Source organism: Streptopelia decaocto (genome assembly GCF_964273445.1).
Source record: "Streptopelia decaocto genome assembly, chromosome: 7".
NCBI classification, from domain to species: Eukaryota; Metazoa; Chordata; class Aves; order Columbiformes; family Columbidae; genus Streptopelia; species Streptopelia decaocto.
Window position 1 is genome coordinate 16,854,992 of NC_138661.1, and position 19,360 is coordinate 16,874,351.

The 19,360-nt window shown below is 38.1% G+C and overlaps 1 protein-coding gene across 2 annotated transcripts in view; it reads right to left on the reverse strand.

Moving 5' to 3' along the window:
• Window positions 1–19,360, reverse strand: part of UNC79 (unc-79 homolog, NALCN channel complex subunit) — a 109,336-nt gene that overhangs the window by 38,487 nt on the left and 51,489 nt on the right. Inside the window, exons 30-37 of one of the 2 annotated variants that reach the window (XM_082058249.1) lie at window positions 18,973–19,135; window positions 16,032–16,181; window positions 13,347–14,567; window positions 10,902–11,009; window positions 6,715–6,831; window positions 4,595–4,678; window positions 2,023–2,125; window positions 117–257 (exon numbers count right to left, since the gene is read on the reverse strand). In XM_082058249.1, coding sequence (XP_081914375.1) covers window positions 117–257; window positions 2,023–2,125; window positions 4,595–4,678; window positions 6,715–6,831; window positions 10,902–11,009; window positions 13,347–14,567; window positions 16,032–16,181; window positions 18,973–19,135 — 2,087 coding nt within the window. Of the gene's footprint in view, window positions 1–116; window positions 258–2,022; window positions 2,126–4,594; window positions 4,679–6,714; window positions 6,832–10,901; window positions 11,010–13,346; window positions 14,568–16,031; window positions 16,185–18,972; window positions 19,136–19,360 lie in introns of both variants that reach the window. The other variant, XM_082058248.1, reaches the window with a different exon arrangement.

The window sequence follows — 19,360 nt, forward strand, 5'->3', positions numbered from 1 at the left end:
ATTATTCTCTTAAGAGTTCTAAAATATATAACTTCATGTAGCAAAATTTATGTAAATCCAATGCCAGGCACAAAATTCTTTCTATCATATGGGACAGAGGAAAGTCCTGAATTTACCTTCCTACAGACTGCATGATGTCCAACAGCAGAGGAGCAGCCAAGTCTGGACTAAGGTGAATGAATGTTGAGAGCACAACTATGGCCAGGCCCAGTGTTTCTTCATCATATTCTTCAAGAATAGCCCCGCAGTCATGGCACCTGCAAAGAACAGTTTTAAAAACGGACATTAACAAAATTAAAATTAAGTATTACTACATATATACTTGTGTATAATTATGTCTTTTTAAATTACTATTATTTAGTACATTCTATTCAAAATCTATTTAGAAAGATAATGTAATCGTGATTTTTCTATAAGCAAAGACAGTCCATGGCTTTCAAACTTTAATAAACCTTCTCACTAGCTGCACTGGCTGTTTCTTCACTGACAAATGAAAGAGGGCCCCAGCGCAAGCCTTAGTTTTGGTCCTTCTTTGCTTCCTCACTCTGTATTGGACTGCTTCAGCTTGCACTATCCAAGAGAAATCTGCTGCAGTGAAGAGCCCTCAGCAATGTGAGCATCAGGCAGTTTGTGCGACTTGGGCTCAGACAAGAGCTCAGATCCCTGGCACTCTTCTGTTTAGTAGTGTAGACACCATCCATGACACTCATAGATGATCTTAAAGAGATGTAACGATTTCACATTGTCCTTCCTGCCAGTCATGAACTATGAAAAAGAAATTATCCAGTTGGTTCCCACAGCAATCATAGCTATTAAAAAAAGAAATGAAAGGACCTCTGAGGGGCACAGAATGTTAGATTCCAGAGAAGTGTCCTTTCTCAGGGCAGATTTGCTGCTGAGTCACTCAAAGACAACTGATGAAGTTCTGAAAGGGCTATAGGTCTAATTATAAAGGGGATGTCAGATTTAGGAGAGAAGAGATAGGCTTTCACAACCTATGGAAAAGGCAAATCAACATGGGAAATGGGCTTATCTCAGCCCAGTAGGAAGGCTTGCTTAGTTTGATAATGACTCCAATAGATTGTGATATTTTAATTTAATAGAGTTGTACAGGCAATATTCTTGCCTTTGTTACTGAACAGAAAGAAAATATGCCAATGAAGCCATGAAAATCATAGAATCACAGAATGGTTTGGGTTGGAAGGGACATTGAAGATCACCTAGTTCCAATTCCTGCACCATGGGCAGGGACACCTTCCCCTACAGCAAGTTGCTCGAAGTCCCATCCAGCCTGGCCCTGCACTACCTCAGGCATGCTTCCGGGATGCTTCACTTTGTCACTTCCAGTCCCAGCCCACACAATGGCCCTGTCTTTCTCCAGTGATCATCCTGGCATATCTGTCTACTGGACAGAGCACAGAACCACAAGCAAGAACTTTAGTTTTCCTTCGTATTTTTGACCAAATCAACGCATGGCTCCCTGCTGACTACTTCACTTCTTCATTAAATGAGCACACTTATTTTTAACTCTTCCTTTAGAAGCATTTTAATCAACCAATTAAGATTTTTGGGATCAGTGAGTATCAGCATTAAAAATACTATGTCAGAAACTGTTGATGTGTAATCACGTGTAAACTATTTCAACAGAATCCCAAAGAAATCTGAATAAAAGAACTTTTTTTTTTTTTTTTAATCCTAAGGCAAAAATGGTTTCTGATGGACTACAAGGAACCCTTGATTTAAAATAGGATGGAAAGTGCTCCTCCTGTCCTCCATGCACACACAACAGCCTGAGTCACCATTTCGCCTTGTGCAATCTCACACAAGTCCTACTGAATCAGAAGTTCATCTTGCTAGCAGTGTTTAGAAAATGTTTATCTGCGGGTAAAAAAATTAATTAAAAAACTTGGCACAGAGATAAAGAATAGAATGGACTTTATATTTCTATAAAGTATATCTATATTTTACTTGACCTATTTGAAGTTCATCTAGTTCTTTGAAAGAAACAGAAAAAGAACTTACTTGTCAGTCATCACAGTGGGCTGGTCATCAGCAAATTCTTCTGGCGCAGGTACAAACATACTGACTATACTGGGTGCTGACAGCAAGCTAGATTTTGTGGCACCTTCAGGCAATCGGGGGAGGCGAAACAAAAAAAGGAAAGAAAATCACTAAACATAAATGCAAACTGCTTGAAGAGCAGACTTCTAAAGAAGAGACATAATGGTTTTACTGTGCATGGAAAGAAGAAATAAAGTGTATTTACAAAAGGATATGTATCACATTCCTTGCTTCTGCCAGATTGTTCCAATTATCTAGAACTATAAACTAAAAACAAAATTAAAAAAAAAACTTAAAATATCCTTGGGAAAAAAAGATAACAAAGAAGAAAAATTCCAGGAAGGCAGATCTAATTGTATCTACTCATTTTTTAGGGAGAGAGCATGATTCTGCAGTTGCTATGGGACTGGACACAAGAAGATTTGCAGTCTTTCCATGTAATCTGGGGAATTGCCTTCCCATAGTTCTTGGTGACATGAAGAAAGCAATATGTTCATCTGTCTCAACACCAGGTCATCAATCTATTCACACCACCCCTAAAAGAGGCACAGGAGAGAAAACAGGAAAGGACAGCTACAAGAAATAATTCATAAGGAGTTGAGAAACACTGAGAATATCAGAGGGCTGATGGTTAGAAATGCTTTCCACTGAAAGTCTTCACAAGCATCTTTATTCTCTGAAGCTGAGTTGTTCAGTTGGGTGCATAGCCACAGTGATCATGCCAACATACAGGGTTCCCTGTGCCTTTGGCACTATTTGTGCACCTGATTTCAGATGAATGCTTGTTCTAATGGGAAGAGTTATGTATAATGGAAGATTCAAACTCTTGTCTTCTGAGTTCTGCTTTCCAGAATTACAGCACTATAGTGTAGTCTGACAGTCTAACATCTCTCCAGTATGGTGGTTTTCCTGCTTTGGCCCCTTTGTTTGCATTGAGCAGACAACAGCAATTGCAGAAAAAACAAACCAACCAAACACACACACACAAAAAAAAATCCTAAAACAAAACCAACCAAACAAACAAAAATAACAACCACACAACACCAAACGTATGGAAGAAGCAACTCCCCAGCTAGCCTGGTTGCAAAGAAACCCTCAAGAAAATTCAAATTCATTCAGGAGCCATCAGAAACTTGGATCAAAGCTACTGTGATGCATGAGCTATGTCATTCATCTGAGATGCCTTGTGATGACGATTTCAATAATGTTAGCAGTTTCATTCCCCAGGTCACTAAGACAGAAAGAGAAATTCAGTTCAGTTGCCACACGTAACTGACATGAATAGAGACAGCATTAATCCTGTTCCCATACAGTTCAGCTCCAATAATGTATCCAGGGAACTCAGCTGGTAGACACCATCATTATGTATATATGATGTCCTCAAGGACATATCATTCTAAAGATCGATATATAAAAAGCTCGTTTTGTGAACTGATTTTTAGAAGAGTACCAAAGCTCTTTCGATGCCAATTCAACCACAGATTAAATAATCCATTATTGACTTTCATGCCGGTTGCCACAATCTGCAGATTCTGATTTAATGTAACATTAGCCTGTTTTGACATTAAACTATGGAAACAAGAGGAAGCTTCTCCACCTAAGCTGGATTTTGAGGGAATTTCTGATGAGACAATCCCAGTTACTGCAGGAAAAGCAAATTTAATATCAGCCCTCAGGCCAAATAATCTAAGAAGCTCCCACAATTTCTGAACTCAAAACATGTGGAGTGATGAAGTTCCACAAGAATAAGACAGGTTTTGAATAACCATTTTATTAAGTATGGAAGGAAATACTTCTTTTACATACAGAGTTCAGTACTTCATAATTGTCCCCTCAGACTTTGTTGGATATGAGCAGACACTCCAGGAAGTCCAGAACACTCTTCAGTATTGTAGGACACCATCCAGAATGCAAGGAATAGGAGTAGATTTTCACACACTTCTAGCCAGTTGTTTGTTTGGGTTTTTTTTATCCCTTCACAAATGAATAAAGATCCCTCTACCACGACTTTGGAAATTCCACTGTCATGTCCTCTAGATGTAAGTCCCATTGAAGCACACATGCTAAAAGCTGTCATAATGCAGGTTACAATGTTGAAATGAGACTTAACTCCTTAAAATAGAAATTACCACTCTCATGCACTGAACAGTAGGGGAAAAAAAACATATGTTCTAGGCAAAGAAGATAAATCACTGACCCATTGCAAGACTGTAAGAAATTTGATGCATTTCAGCTGTGAGGGAGAAGAGTTCATAAAGAAATAAGATTCAACCACACTCTGCATACAGAGTCTATTATTTACAGGTTGAAGCTGAAACAAGTACTAGCAGAAAGCCAGTACTTCTCATCAGTTGTCCCTGTCTTGAATGAAATGTCTCTTCTAATAATTTTTCGATAACTTACATTCTGCAGGACAGTTGAGGGCTTTAATACAGCTGAACGGAACATAAAATTCAGCACTATTTGTTACTAACCAAAAATCCTTCCTGGCAGTCTTAGCAGAGAGATCAGGTCAAATAGACACTGAACTAACCTCTGATTCTTAGTGGTGGTCCCTCCAAGTCGGGGTTTAGGCAAACAGGGACATTGCACGGCCGCTTCCCATGCTGTATCTGCTCTGTGAATAAATATAGAACTTCAGTCTCCAGAAATATGAATCCAACATCTGTCACCAGCATCACAAGTCTTAAACCGTTAAGAGAAGGACAAATAAAACAGATATTGAAAAAAAAAAAAAGAGTTAATTTCTTAAGCATAGAAAAGGGCGGGGGGGAGGTGGGAGGGGCAGAGAAAGATGAAAGAGGTCCACAAAGGAAAAAGGACACAGATAACCTAATACCACATAAGGCATTTTAGAACAGTGTCATTAAAGAAGAAAGGAAGTGCTATTCATAAAGGTTCAACAAGATACGGAATACATGAGTCACAAAAAGAGAAAGACAGTGCTAAGCAATATCAAGAGACGAGAAATCAAGTGTAGTTTGTGCTGTCAGAAGATAGACACAAAACTATTTTATTTTACAGATAGCTAGCTTGGGAAAAGAGTGGCTTGAAATAAGAAATGAAAGAGACACATGCTACCTAGCAATGTAAAAAAAAATAAAAATAAAAAAAAAAAATAAAATTAAAACATGCATGAATCAAGCACACATCATATACTTATGCCAACTATTTCCTAGTTGTTATACCCAAGTATAATAAGTCTTAAAACTCTGGTGTGACATTAAAATGACAAAAAGTCACACTGAGCATTTGTCCTGATCAAATAAACAAACAAACTACTGTTTTCTGTCCAAATAATAATTTTACTTTGAAGGTACTGCTTGAAAAAGACATAAGAGATGCAAAGCTTTCCAGAAAAGAACATTTTACTTTGTATCTCCGTGCTTGGAGGCCTTTAGCTGGAATGAATGTTGAAGGAAAACATCATAGATATTGAGAAGAAAGCTAGTGGATTTGGAACAAGACTAAGAAGACAGAGCTCAAAAGTGGTTTTAAGTACTGACTTGTACCTCTTGAATACAGGCTAACCACTTCTTGTAGAATTAAAGCAATAACTTTTTCACCTCTAAACCCCTGCCTGAGAAACTGGGTGATACCAGCTAAGTCTCTTCAGTAAATAAACTTACCTGCTGATAGGACAAAAAACAAACAAACAAACAAAACATTGTTATCATTGACAAATTTTGACCTTTATCATTTATCTGATGCTGAGCACGCTACTCAGCAGTCTGGAATAGAAAGGATAGTCCTGAACTATAGTCCTGAACTATGTACCACACCCTCAGCCATTCTTCAGCTACAAGGTTTAGTTTGACAGAACCTGATGCTGAAGACTGAATTAACTAAAAACTTTAACTCAGCTGTCCAGAACTCGTGACAAGACAAGCATTCAGCATGCGAAGTTCCATGTAATGTTTTAAGCATTCCTTTCTCTGGATGCATCTGGATCTGCTGATAAATTCTTAAGTAGTATGACTCCACAATGTCACTAACATCAAGATGGGCAACAAAATATCAACCATTTATGATAAGCTATTGTAGAATGATGTTTAGTGCCATCTGCTATGAATTCGGTTGTGATAGAAAAACTTGTATAGCAAAACAAAAAAACAAAACACCACACTTGAGTAATGAGGAAATTACGTGCTGAATTCAGTTTTAATTGCTTTGCATTCATATTAAAGGAAGAAAAAACAGGTCTGTGATGAACAAAAACTCCAGGTGTTCAGCATGAGCTGGGAGAAACTTCAAAGAAAAATAAAACTGGCTGGTATAAGGCACAATTCCTTGGTGTACCAACATCATTGTAAACACACATGCAAATAAATGATTCCATGCACCAGGGATGAAATCCTATATCTAATGAAATCAACGGTGATACTTCCATTTCATTCAATGAGGCCAGGAAATAATCCAAGTAATATGCAAAACTGTGGGGACACCACTGTACCAGAAGAACTACCTCCCAAATATGTAACTATACCAATTCACACCAGGTGAGAATCTGGTACTCACTACAAAGTTTTTCTTTAGAATTGAGATTGATTACTTATCTACAGTTGTAGAATAGAAATACTTACTTTTTAAATTGATTGATACAAAAGAAATTGGTTTAGGAAACAGAAATAAAGAACAATAAATGCAGCTCACCAGTATCCCAAGTGCTGATATTGTGGGGAGCACTAGACTGGTGTTCCAGCTGCCTCTTCATTAGCTGGTTCATTGTCAGAGCTCCCAAAGAGCCTCTTTTCATTTGTCTGAACTGAGCTGCAAGTCAGAAATGCAAAAGGATTTCAGGGGCTCAGACAACATGTAAAACTACTCTTATTTCCTGAACTTACAAGCCAGCATGAGATAAATACTGACAGGACAACGACTGCTTGCTCTGAGGATCTTGCTCAAGTCAATGTGCACTTTTCACACAACTGCACAGGGTACAATTCTGGCCCCAAAGACATCAGTCATAAGTGACTTGGATTCAGGTTCTCTTCCACTGTGTCAACTGTCAGTGCCTTTTTGTCTCCAAATATCATGAAAGTTCTTCAAACGACTTGGTATCTGTGGTGTCAGATACTACCCCAAAATTCCCACGCTGACAGGCAATACTTGAATCTCACTCACATACAATCTACTGAGGAAGGAAACCTCGTCTCCTCCCAGCAAGGTACGGAGCACTGCTATGTCCATGCTCACCATAGGAGAACTAATTCACTGACCCTGAATCACCAGCACCTTTCATGGGTGGCACAACCTGAACAGGCCTCCTAAATACCCACCCCTCAGGCACACCACTTGCACCTCATTGTGAAGCGTGAAGCTAACACACCTTTGAAGACAGGTCCCTTTTGTAACTTCACTGCCATTCTTATTACATGGAGCTATTGTTAGGGAATAGACTGACTTAGTTTACTGAATTATTTGGTATACTGCTTCTTATAGAACTTGTTTGGAAACTGCCTATGGAACTTGCTTAGCATAACTTGCTTAACATAAGTAACGAAGTTTGCTTAGGTCACAAGTTGTGAACTTTCAAACTTTCTGCCTAAAAAGGCCACAGAATCTGTTCAAGCAAGAAGGTAAGGGAGGTTTTGATGGTCAACAGGAGCTGCATCCCTAGAGATAGGTAAAGGAACAAGATGGCGGGTCTAAAAGAAGATGAAAAACAGATTAATGTTTTTGTTATTGCCAAAGACTTATTTTTCTTCCCAGCTGTAGGTGCAGAATAACAACTGATAAACAGGAGCTAGAGCTGATGTCTAGTCTGGTCAGTAAAAGACAAACAACTACCCACAGAGATAAGAAACGGCTCATCCGATGAAAACGAAGATACCCGACGAAGAACACGGACATCCCAGACTCTAATTTTACAACTGAACCAAACTGACATGCATGGGATGGGAAGCCTAGGTTGTAATGGTATAATTGGCCAGGCTTTTCTTTGCTCAGGGTCCCCCTCCCAGAGGCACCCAGCTCAACCTGCTCTCTACACTTTGCTTTACAAATAAATTATTTAAGAAGAATTTCTGGAATCCGTGCCCAAGTCTTGGCTTTGGGAAACCTAGGGAAAGGAAACTTCCTTAACACTATCAAGCGACGAGGGCTCGATTTTTCCTCATCTGACTATTTACAATACTTCTTTAAACTGATATTGCTGCTTGCTTTAAGAGATGTCTCTCACTGGATAATGCACCCACACATACACAAAAAAAAGTGGATTTAAAATTTAAATGGAGAAAGAAACAGAGCATACTCACAACTCACAATTCTATTACATTTTTCTCCTTTCATAAGAAAATGCAAATTGAACAAGCATAATACATTCGTTTTGACAGCTGAGTCTGAGCAATGTATTTCCACCACTGAAACCAAAATCATTGTCCACAGTTTGAAGACAGAGTTTGAAGGCCCTGTTTGATCAAGGCGTGTGAGACTGCTGACAATTATCTCCATGCAGGAAAGCTTTTAAAACGTTGCCTTAATGTTTAAGTGCTTTCTTCAATAGGACCTTAAAGAAAGAGCAACAAAGCAAAACCTTCTCCTAATGATTATTTTCATCTGCAACCACATTCAACATTGTAAAAAGAAGTACTAACATAATATCAGGTAGTTCCTTTCTAATATTCCAAACAACACCCAGCTAAGATCTGAAAATAAACACAGCATTTCACATTATTAACTGAGATCAAGAAGTACAGACAAGTGACAAACTACAACTTCCAGAAAGCTGAGGGGTTAAGCGCCTTCTCCTAAACTTCCTCAGTTTCTGAGAGTTTCAAATTCAGAGAAAGTAAGAGTACTCCCTAACAAAACAAACACAGGCCCTGAGTAATAATAAACACAATGATAACTTCTGTGGGAATCTGCACACTGAAGTTATTTTATTAGGTGAAGTAGTTTAAGTTTTCCCTCATTATATCCTTTCAATGTATCAGAGTGCATTTAAACTCTGTTTTTGGTCCAAGTACAAACTTCTCCAGCATTGTTGTAAAACAGTCCTTGTATAACTGAACAGACCAAAAGACCATCCCATGTTTCACTTTTAAAAGTTATATTGCAGCTGCGTTTTACAGCAAATTAGGAGAAAAATAGAATTTCCATCGTTTCCAGGGCAAGGACTTTAAATAGATGCTTTATCACTTTATCAAGCATAGAATTTCCTGATGAAAGAACAGCAATTAACGTTAGAATTGGCAAGACTGCTTGGAGTGCAGATGACTGTCAAAATACAGAAAATTATCTCTTTGAATTTTCTTAACAGCTTTTGTGATTGTAATTAAAAAAATTTCATGCATATTTCACATAATCAGGCTACTGTCGAGCAGATTTGGATTTCCAGGATTATTTACCTGATTTTTCAAGGACAGCCGTGATTTCAAATATTGATAAGTATAAAAAAACAGAAAACCACCACAGCCCAGAGATCTGCCAGCCTTTGAACAGTGCTGGAGCCAGGCTGATTGCTGTGGAGCAGCACACAACTTTTCATATCCAAAGACAAAATCTTCCTATCACAGCTAGCAATCTATGTTTTCTGTGGCCAGGCACTGGCTGTACAAGTGATGTTATCCACTTGTGTCACTAACGTGCCTTGTGCTCACAGTCCTGATCAGGACTTATTATGCAGAGCACTGTAAAAACACACAATAGAAGGTCAAAAATATTTCGGTCTCAAGAGACAAGAGACACAACGGAAGTATTCATGTCCATTTTGCAGTTGGAAACTGAGGTACATAGAAAGAGGAAAGGAATATTTACAAAGGAATGTAGGCTCAATGTAATTTAGATACTATTCCCAATTTCATATATTGGCATTTACAGGAACACCTAGCACTCGGTGAAACCAGACGGAGATGGGTCTTAACTGCCACCTCTTTGGCTGCTTTAGGAAGTGATATCTGTATCATTAGGTGGTCAACAAAAGAACTCTGACTATGAGTTACACATTACATGAGATGCTTGTGATAAAACTGGAGAGGAAATCTCTAATTTGGAGTACTCATCTAGCATGTCTAAAATAACATCTTCCAATCCAATCAGCAGATGATGAATTTCCAGAATTAAAGTTTAACTTCTCTACAGTAATCTGAAATCACAGTTCAGCAAGATGGTTGAGCCAACCCAGAAGCTCACTGGTATCAAAACAGGTCATCATTTCTCCTCCCTTTTCTACTTATCAAGAATCCTGCCCCATCAACCATCCGAAGTGTTGCTTAACGTTGCCTAGGTGGACACATCATTTTGGATTTTGTTAGTGTTCTAAGATGCTTTCACTTTCCAATGTTATCTCCATCTGATCTGTTAAGCCATGTGTCTACATCTACTTATACCAGCCCAGTTCACTTTACAATGAAATGGGTATGGGAGTCTCAGATAAATAGTTACTGCATTTCAGTGAGCAGCTGAGAAAGTGGCATTTCAAGCACTTTACAAAAATTGCAAGAGACTTTTTTTCCTAAGGTACAGCAAGAAATGCACAGAAGACCATAGTAGCAGCCCTGTGGAGCTCTCATCCTCTGCTTCTGTGTACTGACAGTTGACAATGCTCTCTCTCACTGGAAAATAAACATTCAACTTCAGTGAAATATTGCTTCTAGCTGCTACCTATTCTAATTCAGGAAAACCACTTCCATCAAATTTGCCATGGTGCAACAGAAAATCTTGCAGCCACTAACTGCTAAAATCCTGCTGACCACCAGAAATTTAACAGATCTAATGATGTTCAACACAACTGTAATTTCAAGAATCAATGAAACTCAGGGGAAGGCATTTACCAGGCATGATATGTATCTGATGCACGAACACAGCACATTCGATCCTCAAGCCAGAGGCAAACTTACTTGCTATGGAAGAGTGACTACTTGTCTCCGGGACACCTGCTTCAAGTGTCGGTGCAGATGATGACTCTCTTGGCATTTCCAGTGTTGAAAGTCCTTTGGCAGCAGGATCTGCATATAAAAATTGTCCTTAATAAATAAATATTTTCCGTCTGTTTTCTCCCTGGATACTTTTTTCACTTCTTTCCTGTCATGCATTCACCATCTGGCATTTCCAGCAGTTTTAAAATAATTCAGTGTGTTTGTGTAGTAAGAAAATTTTTATAGACACATAAGGAACTACTGCTTAAAATAACTTTTTAAAGGAAATTTCTACCTGTGCTCTTTAGAGCTCGGAACTAATAAATGCAAATAGAGTTTGATTTCAGTCCCACTCAGAGTGATTATAAGAACCACCAACATGAAAATAAGAGAGGTACCACTGATGTAAAGCTAGTTTAAATAACAGCTTAGCATCTTTTCAAAGTCTTATCTCCAACACCTTATCAGTTTTCTTTCAAAAGGCTGCTGATCTAGCAGCTGATCCTAAAGGTTTGAAGAGTTTAAGATTCTATCATTAAAAAAGAAAAATAAGCCATTAAAGCTAATGTATTTATTTTATGATAACTGATGCTATCAATATAGGAAGAATAAAGCAAAAGCATTTTCAAGTGTTGAGGGCTGTTTTCAGCATATCATATAAAGTTGTATCTGTGCTGCAAAGTCTCAGGCAGGAAAATGTAGCCTAGCATCACAGACTTGAAGAAATAGCCATTTGCATATTTATTTCAGAGATCAGTTTTATTACAAGCCATTCTAAAACATATGAAAGTATAATAGGCTGACAAAGCTTGAATAAGACTTTGAAATTATAATCAGCCCATTACGATGGCAATATTAAGACTACTTAAATTAATTACAATACATATGTTCTCAAATAAACTAATCAATACGGCTAACAAAGCAAAACAGAAGAGACATATTAACCTACCCAAGTCACTAAATTACCCAGTTATCTGAATTGCCTGTATCAACGTGTAATGTAAGTGAGCACTCAGTGAGTTATTGTGAATGTTTTATGTTCCCCTTGGATGACATATTTAGATGCAGGCAGCCAAATGACCTTTGTATATGCTATAATCCTAGGTTCCACATGGTGTTTCAGAACAGGGACAGTTCTTCCAAGCAGTTTCAAGGATGATACTGCTAATTACTGCATGAAAACTGGCCCTTACTAATGGTCAGAAAATCATTTGTGTCTAATTGCACAGTTCTTTCATGACCATTCTTCTCTAACAACTTATTTGAAAGGTTCAAAAGCACTTGGCCCTCTTCTGTTTTTACAAAGCTCTAGTGGTTCTTCAGCTTACTGGAACCATAAATGGGATGACAGGCCTAAAACATTAAGGGAACAGCCTAACTATGATCACACTGAATGATTTATCCTTGTAAAAGCATAATATCATAATAAGAAATATACTCCGGTTCCCTCTGAAGAAGAAAGAAGAAGTGAGGTCAGGAATCCATAAATATTCCTCCTCACTTCACTGGCAACAAAGAAGTGAGGTCTGAAAGATTCTTTCCTTTTTTAATTAATATGGTAAAAAAAATAAAATAAATTAAAAAAAAAAAAGTATTGGTACAATTCTAATAACTGAAAAATCATGGAAAAAAAAAAACAAACCAGCTGCAGAAGTAAAGAGGCAGCAGCATACATTTTTAAAAACACTTGACCCATCCATTTGGTAACTGAGGAAATTGCTAGAACACACTTTCTCACCACCTGAAAAACTTGGTAACAAAACCCTTGAAATTACCTGAAAAATCCTGGGATACACAGAAACACTGTATGGCTTTCCCCATACTTCAACTTCAAATCTTTAATGAACACAAGCCATGTAAACTTTGTCAATACTCAATACATAGAAGGCTACTAAAAATTTTTAGTGTATAGGAACAAAATATATATGTCTGATCCTAAATGCAAACTGTGGTTAATTCCAAGTTGCGAATTCTACAGCTTGTTCAGCTTTACACTTCATGATCCAGTCTGCTTTAAACTGCCTTATGCTTGCAGAAGAAATAAAGGCCAAAACCCACTACACACAAAAGAGAATCAGTGTAGTATGGCCTAGATTAGTAGGATAAAAGGAACTGAATTATGACAATTTTTCTGACTCCTCACATAAAGAGGCCACGGAGTTTCACTCCCTAGCTTGGATATCAGAACCAATATTTTTGTCACTGAGCTCCACTTCCTTTTCAAATGAGGCCTCACACATGCACAATACCAGGAGGGTTAGTGCATTTCTTGTGAGAAACAAATACCCAAAAGCATTCTTCAGCTAGCTCAGATGGTGTATACCCATGTCGCTCCCTACAAGAATATACATCCCTCCCTACATTGGTCTGTTACTAAAACCTTCACACAGTGATAAACCTTTTGATTGGGTCAGTGATTGAGCTCACCTGCCTCCTTCTGCTCTCCCAGCTTGTCAAGGATGTTAAAAGAAATGTCCAGGTATTCCCTCTGAATAGCGCTCACTGCAATCTTCCTCTGCTTCCTCTGGCGAGGAACAATCTGAATCTTAAATTCTGACTCCTCGGTCTCCTCTCCTTGTTTCTGCTCCATGTTTTGTTCAGTGTCAGACTCTGTGTTGGTATCAAGTTTATCACCTTCTGTTTGGTTTTCAGAATCTTCGGGTACTTTAATAAGGACTGTCTTTACATTTGGGCTTGGACTTGCTCCACCAGGTTTCATTTCCTCCACACTGAGCTCAGAGTTATCATCAAGGGACATTTCTGGAAGGGCAAATGACTTCTGCAGCAAGTCCCTTTTCTGTTTCAGTGTTAGTGTGTTTCCACAGGACACGTCTTGAAGTTCTTCTGGCTTAACTAACTCTGAAGAGTCCTTTAGATCTTTTGGAGAAGTGGAAAGGATATCCTCTATTCCTGCTGAAGCATCGTTGCTTGTATCCTGAGAACTGAAGTCTTTGGAGCAATCTTCAATGCTGAACTGGACCAGAGGAGTTGTGCTGAGACCGAGTGCAGAGACATTGATGGGAGTTGAGGGAGACGACACAGCAGTTTTGTCAGGGGCCTCATCATTCAGCTGGTTTGTTGTTTCTTCTTCATCGCTCTCCACTATTCTAAGAGGAGGAAGTGGTTCAAAAACTAAAGAGTCACTGTCTGAAGTGGAGAGCACTGAATGCTTTTCAGGACCCGATGTCGAGTCAGAGGACAAATCTATCAGATCTAAATCTTCCTTGGGCCCAGCAGGTTTAACCGGAGAGTCCACTTTCACTTCGTATGTTTCCATGCAGTTTAACCTAACTTCTGGTATGACAGGTCTTCTTGATTCCTGGAAACTCTCTGTACGAGGAAGATTTTCTTGTGTCTCTATATTTTCAGCTTTAGTAGAAGAATTCTGCCGAGATCGTCCATAATCACCCTGCCTGTGTATGGCATAAGCAGCAGGGACAGGTGGTTTTTCTAAGTCACACCGGTCTATGCAGGACTTCCTGCGATGTTCATCTAATGAAAACAACAGGGAGTCTGCATTTCCTATATCAAGAGATTTTTGTTTTAGAGAGCGCAGTTTTTTTTTCTGAATGCTTTCTTCTCTCACACAGCGTAGAATACTGTCTTGTAAGGCACCCGTCTCTCTATATTCAGCCAGCTCTATTTCACCTGATTAAAACAGAAAGAGCTAATACTACCTCAGTTGGAGACTTCTGGCAGTTATCTTCATCTTTATCTCACAATTCAACACAATTGGCATTTCAAATACAAACCAAATCTTAGTCAAAATTATCTAAATTTTGTTTTGACCTCAGAGCCATTTTACAGATTTTTACAAGGAACAACGATAAGAAAACCTGCTATTTCGACAGTAGGGTTTATCTAAATTCTATCCAAATTCTACTCATCCTGGACAGGGGTACCCTGAAGATAGACTGTTTAACCTTATGCATTGAACAGAAGATACCACACGCAAGTAACTTCTACAGACACTTGGAATGGCTGTGTTAGGCATGACAGATGAAAGAAGAAATGAGCTACATGGACCACTCTGAAGAGATTTCAAAATCAATTTGGTCTACAGTACTGTGGACATCATTTGGACATGAGTGTACATTAGAGCACGTCTACACGTTATTCACTGCAGCTAAGTGGGCTTAAAATGGATGCTTCTGATTGAAGAAGCAAGCGTAGCAATAGCAGTGAGGATGTGGCAGCACAAGCCTGAGATCAGACAGGTGTTGAGAGAATTTTTTCCCTCAGTGACTCTAGAGCCCAGCAGAGTCTGGCAACCATCACACACATAGCACAATTACACGCACTGGTACTACCACTGCATTGGAACTTCGCTACGTGAACACATTCGTTGAGAACATTTTAAAAGCTTATCACTGTTGTTACTATGAAAGACATATCTTCACATAAAACAGAATATTTTTGATCATTATTATCCTCATATTTCAAAATGTTCCACATATGAATCACCATGCAAAAAAAGCAGTGAGAAAAGCTAAAGCAGATGCTTGCTCTAGTCAGAATCATTCCCCCTGCCATGCAATCACATGAAAGAAAAAAAAAAAGGCAAGTGGGTGGTGGTAGAAATATCTTCATTTTTTTTTTTTTCCATTTCAGAAACCTAAATCTGTAAACAAAATCCTCCCTATTTTTTGAAACCACCAAATGACGCTTTTTACCAATGGAAAATCGTAATATTTGCAGCAGCAACAACAAATTTGCTTTCCCTAGTGTCCCACCTCATCAAAAAAACAAAACAAACAAAACAACAACAACAACAACAACAAATTCTGGGGAGAAAAATAGAATAAGAAACTTCAGCCCAATAATGGAAGAAAATTGCAACAAATTCTCTTAAACATTTTTACACTGAAAAGAGCTTAAAGTTTCAGAAAACAATTGCTGGTTTCAGGTATTGTTATTCTGGAGTCCCTACTTTGAGACTCCTGTAAGAGAACTTACTCAGTGAAATGAGAAGCACCTGCTCTCATAAGTGAGACAGAGTCCTCATATTCAAATTAGCAGTGAAACAAACTCTACAAAGAAAGGTGGTAGCTTGAAACTAAGAGTAGGAAACTTTATTTCTGCATGAGTTTATACCAACAAAACAATTCATACTTCTCTGAGCATTCATCTCAACTGGTTGATATTTCACCATTTTGCTGCCACCGATTCTTTTCAGTCTTGCAAAGAAAGTTTGTGATTCTTTATTGCAAGGTCCAGTTGGTGTATCATGAATATCAGATTCATCAAAAACACTGTCTTCCTCTGCTGGAGAAAGAAAAAACTTTATTACTCTTACTACAGTGCAATTACTTGAATGAAAAGCTGTCTATGTAACAAAACCTCAGCTAGTTTCAATTAAACTTGAATTGGAGAATGAAGAATCATCTGAAGTTTACAAGAAAATTTATGTCCCAGGTATAAGCCTCCCATTCTTGTTAAATCTTGAGTTCAGGTAAGAGAGGACAGAGACAAATTAAAAGTGGATTACAATGCAACAAAAGTATATCAAAGCTTTTACCATTCTAAGCTGATCTTTCTTACTAATAATAATACAGATTCTTTAGACGGAAGAAGCAGAATATATCTGGATGTTGACTTGGGTAAATAACTTCTATAGTGCTCAGTAAGAAACGGTAAACTGAAGAAGACTGAAATTAGTACAAGAACTGCAAGGTCAATAATAAACCAGCAAAACAGGAAAGCAAAAAAATAAGTGGATAATTTTGGGAAACTGGTAATACTAATAGAAAATGACCTAAAAGTATGAATTACGAAATTACTGATGTAAGTAGTAATAGTAAAACATTATGCTCTAATTTGAGACCTGCTGGCTGAAAACAGCAGAAAGATCCAAGTCTATTCAACCCATCAAAAAATAACCACATCACCTATGTGAAATGACTATTTAAAAAAAAAAAAAAAAAAAGGAAAAATACATATCTATCATGATTCACCTCCAAGGAAATAAGTAACGCTACTGGGACAATACAGAAAACAGAGTACTCACGAGAAGAAACAAAAAAGTTTGCCTTGTTTATTCTAGTGAGCAAACATGGAAAGTAAATGCATTTGGTGTCTAGGAATGAAGAGGCAAGTAAGCCAAAGATTTAGAATGGCCAAAACCTGAAGACTTAAACTGGACATTAATATCTTAAGCTTTGAAATCAGTGGAAATTTTCCGCTATGTGTGAAGCTATGGAACTCCCACTTAAAAGCATCAGGGATACGTAATTGATAAGGATAGTAAGAATTTCTACAGGGACCGAGTTTAGTAAGTTAGGAGATCACTTTTAATATCATGTCCTGTAAGTCTAACTTCTTCCCCTTAGCAACAAAGGATTCTTCTCACAAGATACCTGCAGCTAAGCATGGAAGTAAAATTAGGAAATAGGTTCAGTTGTGGGAAATCCGTCTTTACCACAGAGATTCTTGCTGCCTGTCAATGAAATTCTCAGCTGTTGATCATCTGAACACGACTTTTGATGATGACAGCAGCACACACACTACCTGACCAGGGACTAAACAAGTATCCTTAGAAATGGTGGGAACGCTTCAACTTTCCAAGTCCTTATGGATGTATACTGGCTGCTTCTTGCAGGTGGAAGAAAACTTTCATACTTCCTTTCTTTCTGCAACACTTCAGCAACGGAGGAGAATCAGCCCTACAATTAAGTCAGCATTTACAGAGTAAAATTTGCCCATTTATGGTCCTTTACCTCTGAGCAGCCCAAAGCCCTTCATGACAGCTCTGGAAAGTAAGCGAATTATGTTATTTTCCTTACTTTAAACACAGGGAAACAATGAAGAAGTAAGACACAAGGCCACCCAGAGAATCAATGTTGGACACGGGACTGGAACACCAAGTTTTCTAAACCTAACTTGAGACTTGCTATGAACAGCAATCTGGATAGTTAAGTATCTCACTTTGTCTTAGAAACATCTCAGAATCCATGCAGAAACTGAATGCATTTTATAAATGTAGTACTACTACCCTCAGCATTAAGTCATTATGAATTAAGTCATTAACTCAGCTCAAAACAAAGACAAATTCATAGTAATTCTACAGTTACCTGAACCCTCTTAGCCCCTCTCTAGCAATACAAAATGTCCAAGCGAGTGAGAATATGTGATGCATCACTTATGTCCATTTTAAGGTTGCTTTAATTTGCTAGAGGTGAGTTGTAGGGTGTTCAGGTAAACAATAATTTGTGTCCTTGTTCTGCTGGATATCTTTTTATGAGCAACAAGCAGCAAAAGAGGAAAAGGTACTGAAATGCATAAAAAGAGTACATCTTGGGATTCTTCAGAATAAGAGTTTGCTGCACTCTAGGAAGACTGAGAAGGAGGATGTAAAGAGCAAATAAGCAGCTAAAAGGCAAAATAACTGAAAAGCAGCTAAAGATTAACATCAAAATAACCTGTTATACTTTCATTATAAATACTTATCATGTACTAAACTTCACAATTGTAAGGAACTACACTCAGTGACACCATATTATTTCAAGCCCCAACCTTACACCAGTTCACGCCACCACAGCACCTGTTACAGCTACCGAGCACATACAGAATTAAAAACACAATGCAGACTTTAAGGGTTGAACCATTCTCTTCTGCCTTTAGACATCTACATCATCTACATCTTCCTGCAAGCTAGTCAACTTCAGCTCCTTTCACAAAGAAAAGCAAACTGCAGACTGAATTCATCATTTTCTCTTTTCAACATCAAATATTTGCTACCAGGTCATGCTATTATAAAATATAATTAGGATGCGTTGTCAGGTTGGTTACACACCTTGTGTGTCAGCAGGATCAGTTAATATTGTCATAGAATGGCCAAGGACTATCCAGGAATGACGACTGAACTAGGTGTATTATGCTTAGCCTACAGAGAAATTGTGAATTTCTTTTACTGTAGATGGCTATAGCTGATCAGAGAATTCACACCTTGAGTATTACATTCTAATAATAAGACCATATTTACGTATCTCTACAACATCTGCAAGACATTGAATTAAATCAATGACTATCGTACAAATGAGAGTGTTAAAAGTACCTTTTTCCTTTTCACTGTATCGGCTAATGTTACTGTTGTCACTATACAAAGGACCAGCAGTTGCATGGGGCTTGCAGCTGTGATACTGAGCATTGAGGGTATTGACAGTGATGTGGATTAGGTGAAGTACAATCTTGCTGATTTCACAGTCTCTGTAGGGGTACTGGTCAGTGAAAGAGAAAAACTTCAGCTTAAAAACTAACTTTTATCCTTGGATAAACATTTAGGCAGTAAAAACAGAAAAATGACAAGGATGTTGTCAGCTGAATGCCCTCTGTCTTCCTTTGATCACAAATTTCTAAATATAACACGAGAAACAGGACTGTTCTCAGTTTTGTACGCAGAATTACTTAAATCTTATTAGTACGATGTAATACATTGTTTTGTT